At 47.1% G+C, this 8437-nt stretch overlaps 1 protein-coding gene across 1 annotated transcript; it reads left to right on the top strand.

Annotated features, from left to right (window-relative positions):
• Positions 1-680: 680 nt before the first annotated feature.
• On the top strand, positions 681-8061 carry LOC115251966 (mucin-5B-like; the record flags this gene model as incomplete). The annotated part of the gene is given in 27 exon segments (XM_029846015.1): positions 681-781; positions 859-1069; positions 1146-1271; positions 1343-1460; positions 1817-1955; positions 2035-2142; positions 2216-2285; positions 2363-2500; positions 2757-2921; positions 3002-3096; positions 3172-3298; positions 3381-3634; positions 3720-3768; positions 4058-4211; positions 4317-4455; positions 4553-4663; positions 4942-5076; positions 5078-5119; positions 5340-5507; positions 5509-5580; positions 5694-5854; positions 6094-6137; positions 6698-6712; positions 6756-6846; positions 7329-7372; positions 7612-7808; positions 7915-8061. Coding segments are annotated over 26 exon segments (3060 nt in total), but the record flags the coding sequence as incomplete, so codon positions are not given.
• Between the last annotated feature and the right edge of the window lie 376 nt (positions 8062-8437).

Raw genomic sequence — 8437 nt, 5'->3', positions numbered from 1 at the left:
ATTCACAGTTCCTATCTTTACTTAGTGGAGGTCACTGGATTCTTCCAAACCAATGTTAGCACGTTTGTGGTCGGCTACTTTGCGGCTTAAGAATTGACAAATATGGATCAAAAAAGAACTGAGTCCCGGAGTGGTGGTAGAAGAGGTCCTGGAAAGAACAGTAGTTCCATCCTGGTTACCACAACGTCAATGTAACCCTCCCGAGCGAGGCTGAGGGATTAGACAAATATGGTGGGTATATTTGGTTAGCTAAGGTTGGGATGGGAACATTCCGATTGGCTCAGTGTCAACTGACATCAGGCAGTTGTCAATATTAGAGCTTCTTTTGTCACAGACGTTCCACCGATGGACACGGCAGGACTTCGACTGCACGACGGCCTCTAGTGGTCGCCGCCTTTTCTGTAGAAACTAAAGAGATCAAAGTGCAGCTGTTCCTCGTCAGTTACCACCAGGACACTGTTGATGCCAGCAAATATCAAGTGTGTGTTTTTATTCTCGCAGATTGAACTGGACAAAAAATACCAGAACCAGATATGTGGGCTGTGTGGAAACTTCGACGGGGAGCCGAACGACCTGGTGTCCGAAGGTAAGAGGGTCAACGGCCCGGCGCCGCCACCTCGAGGATGTCCGGACATCAATATTCCTACGATTCCTACGATTGTTTTGTGCTGCAGGGATCCCGCTGACGCCCACCGACCTCGCTGAAATCTATAAGGTGAACGACCCAACGCACCTCTGCAATGAGGAGGAAGCGAAGCCAGACGTCAGCTGTGGGGAGAAGGTAAACTTCAGCCGCCCCACAAAAAAGAAACCCAACCCTAAAATATGATCGCTGATTCCCTCCAAACGACGTTTCAGTCCCAATGTGACGAGATCTTCGCCAGCGCTCCCTTCAGCGGCTGTGGGAATCTTCTGGACATGGACTCCTTTCGTACAGTCTGCATGAAGGACACCTGCGCCACTGAAAACAGCACCGACGCCTTACTCTGCAAAACCATCTCGGAGTTCTCCAGACAGTGCGTCTACGCCGGTGGGAAGCCCCAACAGTGGAGGAACGAAACCTTCTGCCGTAAGACCTCGTTCCAATCTGCTCCAGTATCGGAGGATGGTAGCGGAAGCAGCACTGACATGGGTGGTGTCCACAGATCACGAGTGTCCGTACAACATGGAGTACTCCGAATGCAGCAGTTCGTGTCCGGACACGTGCACGAACCCGTCTGCCAGCAAGACGTGTGACCAGCACTGCCATGATGGCTGCAGCTGCCCCGAAGGTATTCACATGCTCAACGACCTGCTTGGCAGGTGCACGTGCTCAGGGTCAACCTTGTCTGGTCCTCCTCAGGGACGGTCTTTGATGACATCGCCATGGCCGGCTGTGTTGCCCAAAACCAATGCCCCTGTGTCCACAACAACATGACGTACAGATCCGGAGAAAACTATAGTCACAGCTGTGGAATCTGGTAAGTTCATGAAGGTAGAGACGGAACAAATGCTCAGCATAGTTGGGAGTAGCGTCCTCAACGAGGCACCAGGAACAACAAGTATAACAGATGCTGTTAGCTGCGTGTGTGTGTGTGTGTGTGTGTGTGTGTGAGTGTGTGTGGAACATAGATGGAAACTTTCAGCACAATAAAGATCTTGGAAGAAAGCCATGAGGGTTATTATTTCAGACAGACACGGACCTTCTTTTTTGGTGGAGTAATTAGCATAGCGACAAATTGAACTGTGAAATTAAGAAAAGGGCATGTCTTTGAAGTCTCGGAACTCGTTTATTGTGTGGTGACTCAAGTGTGTGTGTGTGTGTGTGCGCTAACAGTGCTTGTCAGGGTGGTGAGTGGACTTGTTCAGATGAAAACTGTCCGGGTATCTGCTCTGTGGAGGGAGGAGCTCACATCAACACCTTTGATGGGAAGGTCTACACCTTCCATGGAGATTGTAATTACATCCTGGCTAAGGTAACGCACATTAACTAAACTACGAGTGCAGTGTATGTAGAGGGATGTGGCCTCGTCTTCTGAACCCGGTGTGTTTCAGGACAAGGACAACCGCTTCAACGTGCAAGTGAAACTGACCAAGTGTGGCCTGTCGGAGCACAGGAGCTGTCTCAAGGAAGTTACTCTGTACATAAACAGCAACAACGAGGTGGGCACACGCAGAAATACGCCCGCTTTCGTCGCCGGCTCGACTCTACAGGTCTTGTGTGCTTCTCCACCAGGTGATCAAGGTCAAGTCATCTGGGAAAGTGTTTGTGAACAGCATCGAGTCCCAGCTTCCACTCTTCAAATGTGAGTTACCCAAACTAAGCAAAGCCACAACTTCAGCTGAAAAGCATCTGAGAAAGCTTTTTTCGTTGACTTCCCAGCATACCTGAGTGTCTTCAAGCCATCCTCCTTCTACACCCTCATAAGCACCAGTTTTGGTATCAAGCTGATGGTCCAGCTGTCCCCCATAATGCAGGTCTTCGTCTCAGCCGACTCCTCGCTGAACGGCACCACCGCCGGTTCGTCTTCTTCGCCATTTTGATAGCAACACAGAAACAGAGAAACAAGCCTACTACTACTTACATTAGCATCCTTAAATACACTCCACACTGTTATCTGCTATATGTGAACACCTTCCTTAGTCTTTGGTTAGCAGATTACGCCTTTAATTACACGATAATTACACCACTGTAGATAAACTTGTGGTCACCAGCAAATGAATCTGACTGGGTCAACAACCTTATCAGATTTAGAACGACTCTCTTATCTCGACAGGTTTGTGTGGGAACTTCAACAAGATCATGACCGATGACTTCACGGGCATCAGCGGCTTGGTGGAGGGAACGGCTGCGGCCTTCGCCAACAGCTGGAAAACATCGGCCAGTTGCTCGGACGTCGCACTGACCTTCGGACATCCCTGCAGCCTCAGCTTCACCAAGGGTACTGCCGGCCTCTCCTCCCGTGGCTTTTATCTGCAGAACTTCCTGTCTCACAACTCTTCCTTGTTGCACCTTCACCAGAGAACTACGCCCAGTTCTGGTGCTCCAAGCTCACAGACGCCCACGGGGTGTTTTCCCCGTGTCACTCCATCATCAATCCAGAGAAATACAAAGACGTAAGTGTGCAGACGCAGCATCCCCAGGCTCTCGTTGGAGCTCCCTGTTCACGATCCCGCTGTGCGTCCCCACAGAACTGCATGTACGACAGCTGCTCCTGCGAGAAGAGCGAGGAGTGCATGTGCGCGGCAGTGTCTGCGTATGTGTACGCATGTTCCGCAGCAGGGATCCACATCCGTGGCTGGAGATCGACCATCTGCGGTACGTTTAAACACCTTGTGACCGTCACCTTCCTCGCCCGGCTCGCATTAGACGCCAACATCCCCGTTGCGTCTCCCCCCAGGCACCCTCATCAAGTGCCCAGCAGACACCGTGTACAGCTACAACATGACCGCCTGTGGCCGCTCCTGCCACTCCCTCAGCCAGACCGATTACACGTGCCAGATCAGCTTCAGTCCGGTGGACGGTTGCGGATGTGCCGAAGGGACCTACATGGATGACGACGGGCTGTGTGTGCCACGAGAGAAGTGTCCCTGCTACGATAAAGACACCGTCATCAACGCCGGAGAGGCCTACACCAAAGACGGCGTCCACATGGTAATGTGTTGCAGTATGGAACAGACGCGGCTCTGGTGCCCCTCACTGTCCACCAGCTTTATAAGGAATCCTTCTGATCTTCCAGCATCTGCAGACACGGCGCTCTCAACTGTCCCGGAGCACACCTGAGCAATGTAGGCGTCGGCGTTTGCGCGACTGGAATGTTTCGGTTTTTTAACTGTTACAGTCACATGACCGAAGGTCATTTTTGTTGCTGTGTCATCCATCCAGCGGCTTGTGTTGCACCCATGATTCACTTGGACTGTTCTGCTTGCTCCACCTGGGAACCACTGGTGTCGAGTGTCACAAGAGCTGTGGCAATTTGGACATGCCTCATGTGTATGTACACCACACACACACACACACACACGTATATAGTGTGTAGACGCGTGGCATTATTCTCTCCTTTCTGGCTGAGTGCAGATAAGCACGGGCCTGCACGTCGGGGCTGTGTGTGTCCTGACGGCCTGGTGTCCGATGGAGCAGGAGGCTGCATCAATGAGACCAGTTGTCCGTGTGTGCACAGCGGCCAGCTGTACCAGCCTGGGGAGTCACTGACCGTGGACTGCAACACCTGGTGTGTCCACAGTTACTCTCTCACACACACACACACACACACATGCTGGCACGGGAATAGAAGCGAGAGGGATTGAAAGTGTGTGTCTGGTTGGTGTTCCCACAGCTACTGCAGCGAGCGCAAGTTCGTATGTACCCGCAACGAGTGCGATGCGGTCTGTGGGATCTATGGGGACGGTCACTACACCACATTTGACGACAAGAGGTTTGACTTCAACGGGCAGTGTGAATACACACTTGTGCAGGTATGTCGGCCACGCGCCGCTCTGCTCTGAGTGAAGGTGTTGGGATGTGTCGCTCTGTTGGGAACGAGGCGTTGACGGGGCGTTGCGCTGTCCTCAGGACCACTGCGGCGCTGCTCAGAACAACGGCAGCTTCAGGATTCTGACAGAGAACGTTCTGTGTGGGACCACAGGAACCACCTGCTCCAAGGCCCTCAAGATCTTTGTGGAGGTAAAAATCCACGTTCAGTAACAATCAAATGAATCAACAGGGTTTCAGCTGGCATTTATTGGTGATTTGATGAGTTCCAATGACACAGTAACATTGTGCGACTAAAGAATCTCAATGGCTGATCTCTTGTTCCTGCTCTCATCCTGCTGAAATGATGCCGCATGGAATTGAATTCAACATCCACATTTGCTGTTACCGTCGAGACAATGAGTGATCAGACGTTTGCGCCTCACTAGTAACCAGTAAGAATGAGAATTGTTTCATCTACATTTCAACAGGACAGTGAATTCCTCCTCCAGGATGAGAAGTTCACTGTGGTGAAAGGAAGCAACACGGTGCTCCCATTCCAGATACGCAGGATGGGGCTTTACATGGTGGTGACAGTCAAACTTGGAGTTGTGGTCATGTGGGACCCAGAAGACAAGTGTCTTTGTTAAACTCAGTCCAAAGTACCAGGTAAACCTGTGTTGTAATTAAGATTAAGATTAAGATTAAGATGAACTTTATTCATCCCCGTGGGGAAATTGGAATTATAGTAGCAGCGTATGCAGAGTAAAGAGACAGAAAAAAAATAAAATAAATACAGATAAGATTAGAATGTTATAAGCATATATAATATTGTTATTACATGTATTATTACTGATGGTGTGCGTAACAAGAATGTCTTCCCCGGCAGGGTAAAGTGTGCGGACTGTGCGGAAACAACGACGGCAACAGCAAAAATGATTTCACCACGCGCTCCCATGAAACCGTTACAGATGTTCTAACGTTTGGTAACAGCTGGAAGGTTTCATCCAGCTGCCCAGATGCCGAGCTGGTCACTAACCCTTGTTCCAAGAAACCGTTACCGAGCCGCCTGGTCCATGAAACAGTGTAGCGTCATCACTAGCGCCACCTTCCAGACTTGTCACTTAAAGGTACCATGAAAAGTACTCACAACTTTGCTTTCCTCCAACTGAAATGGTGCTGGGATGTTTCTGGGATGTTCTGATGCCGCTGCAGCTGAAGAGATCACTGTTGTGTGTTTAAGGTTGACCCGGGTCCATACTTCGACTCTTGTGTCAGAGACTCGTGTGCTTGTGACAGCGGGGGGGACTGTGAATGTCTCTGCACTGCTGTTGCTTCCTACGCCAAAGCCTGTAATGAAGCTGGCGCCTGCATCAAGTGGAGAACTCCAAAGCTTTGTCGTATGTGCAATTATCTTCCTTTAGCATCAATGCACTTTGGATCAGAACTCGACGAGAGAGAGTGTAGTTTGCAGAGGAAAATCAGCATTCAGTCTTTATTAACTTTAGCTACATTACAGGGATAACGGGTTATAACATTTATTTCAACATTTTTCCAGCTATTTCTGCGATTACTATAACAACGATGGCAACTGTGAGTGGCACTACAAGCCTTGTGGAGTTGACTGTATGAAGACGTTGTAGGAATCCCTCCGGAAACTGTTCCACCCTCATCAGCCCTGTGGAAGGTACAGTGGAATAATCTGGCATTAAGTGGGATTCAAATGATATATAGCAATAAGGAGAACTGGTTTGAACTCATCACACAGAAAACTGTTTACAATAAAAATGGGAAAGAAACATTCAAGTCAAGTCTGGTCTCATATGACACCGATGTGTATGTACAACATTCACATTCAACCAAAATAATCATTTCTGGTCATTCACACCATGTTAAATATCAATTATTATCTGACCATTTCCTGTTTGTGTATGTTGAACTAAAAATATTCTGTGTCACGTCTGGCAACCACGAGCTCTTGACAACACATTCGAATGTAAATGTGACTCTGAGCAGCTGGAAAATTTGGTCAAAAATATGATGTGGAGTCAAATTTGAATCTCACCGCTTACAGAAATTTGGGCGACATCGTGGAAGATTAATGGATTGATTTAGAGATATTTAAATCAGCAATTTTCGCATACATTTCAATTAAAAAAAGATTTTGGGTGAATTTTGTGGATTAGCCATTATCGGACTACATTCAGTCAGTTTTCTCTTGATCCAAACCTGTTAATGTTGCTGCAGGCTGCTACCCGCAGTGTCCTCATCCAAGCCCCTTCTTTGACGAAGACAGCATGATGTGCGTTCTCCTGGGAACAATGTGGCTGCTATGATGACAAAGGACACCATTACGACATTGGTGAAAAGACCGAGTCAGAGAACTGTTATGATTGGTACGTTCACTTCCTGAAGTAGCCATGTAGGTATGATGCAGGTGGGTGAAGGCCTAGCAAAAACATGGATGAGTGGATCATCAGCTGCTATTATCCAGCAGCAGCGAGGAAAATAAAATGACAAGCAAAATTTTACAGGAGCAAGAAGAACTTTACAAAGCAGTAGCTGAAGTGATAGAAATAATAATGACAAAGAAAGCTGTCACAACCAAAAGAGGGGGAGTCAATACTCCATAGAGCATCTGTGACACTCATTTCACAAGTGAGGGCAGCAGCTGCTTTATTGTTCAGACATCAAATGTTCAAGATTTTGTTTAAATCAAGGTAAAAAAGAATAATTCAAATCTAAGACAAAGAGCAAAGCTAAAAATGTAGAAAGGGCATTGGTGAAGGTCAGCAACATTAGGAAACATTTATATTATAGTTCAAATTAATACATGTTAAAGATCAATATATACTGACAATTTCCTTCTATGCAACAGTTCGTGCACTGTCAGTGGATTAAGATGCAACTACAATGTGACCTGTAAGTATAGACAAAATGTACAGTACAAAATGTAAGAAAAAATACAATTTGCTTTACATCTAATTTTTGTTAACATATTCAAACTGCACAGTTTCTAAATTGCCCTACTTTTTACATAAAAACAAGAATTTTACATTAGTGCATCAGGCAAATCCTGACAAATGTACTGGTGTAAAGTTAATAGGGATGTTTTCTGTGTTTATATGCTAAAAATGATGCTTAAAACTTTCCATTTCCAGTGTGTAAATGCTACGTCAACGGAAAAATATACAACTATGGAGAAACCATTTACAACACCACGGATGGCCTTGGAAACTGCATCACAGCTGTATGTGGAGAAAATGGAAACATAATTAGAAAAATGACTGCCTGCTTAACAACAACACCAAGCCCAACAACAACACCTTTGTATTCAGCACATCTGGACCAACCTCAGGTTGTGAATCATGAAAATTTCTCCTTTAAGTTATACTTTAAAATGGAATTGTCATGGTATATATTTAACCAGTGAAAACTAAAATTACTATCTGGTTTTAACACAGGTATTACCACTGGGCCAGTTACTGCCCTCTACAACCACTGTTGGTGAAACCACCACAGTTGGAAGTGGCACAACTGCAAGTCCAGAAACAACAGTTGTTACATCCACATCATCTGTTGTCACCACAACCGTAAAAGCTACAGGATCAACAACGCAGGGAACCACAACCCAGCCTGGAGAGACCACAACTTCAAAAGAAACAACTGTAAGCACTAAGACAACACCAGGAACACAAGTCACCACTGGGCCAGTTACTGCCTCTACAACTGCTGTTGTTGAAACCACCACCACAGTTGGAAGTGGCACAACCGCAAGTCCAGAAACAACAGTTGTTACATCCACACCATCAGTTGTCACCACAACCGTAAAGCTACAGGAACAACAACGCAGGGAACCACAACCCAGCCTGGACAGACCACAGCTTCAAAGAAACAACTGTAAGCACTAAGACAACACCAGGAACACAAGTCCACCACTGGGCCAGTTACTGCCTCTACAACTGCTGTTGTTTGAAACCACCACCC

Source organism: Takifugu rubripes, chromosome 13, assembly GCF_901000725.2.
Source record: "Takifugu rubripes chromosome 13, fTakRub1.2, whole genome shotgun sequence".
NCBI classification, from domain to species: Eukaryota; Metazoa; Chordata; class Actinopteri; order Tetraodontiformes; family Tetraodontidae; genus Takifugu; species Takifugu rubripes.
The sequence above is the reverse complement of the archived record's forward strand: the minus strand, read 5'-3'. Positions and strand labels throughout refer to the sequence as shown.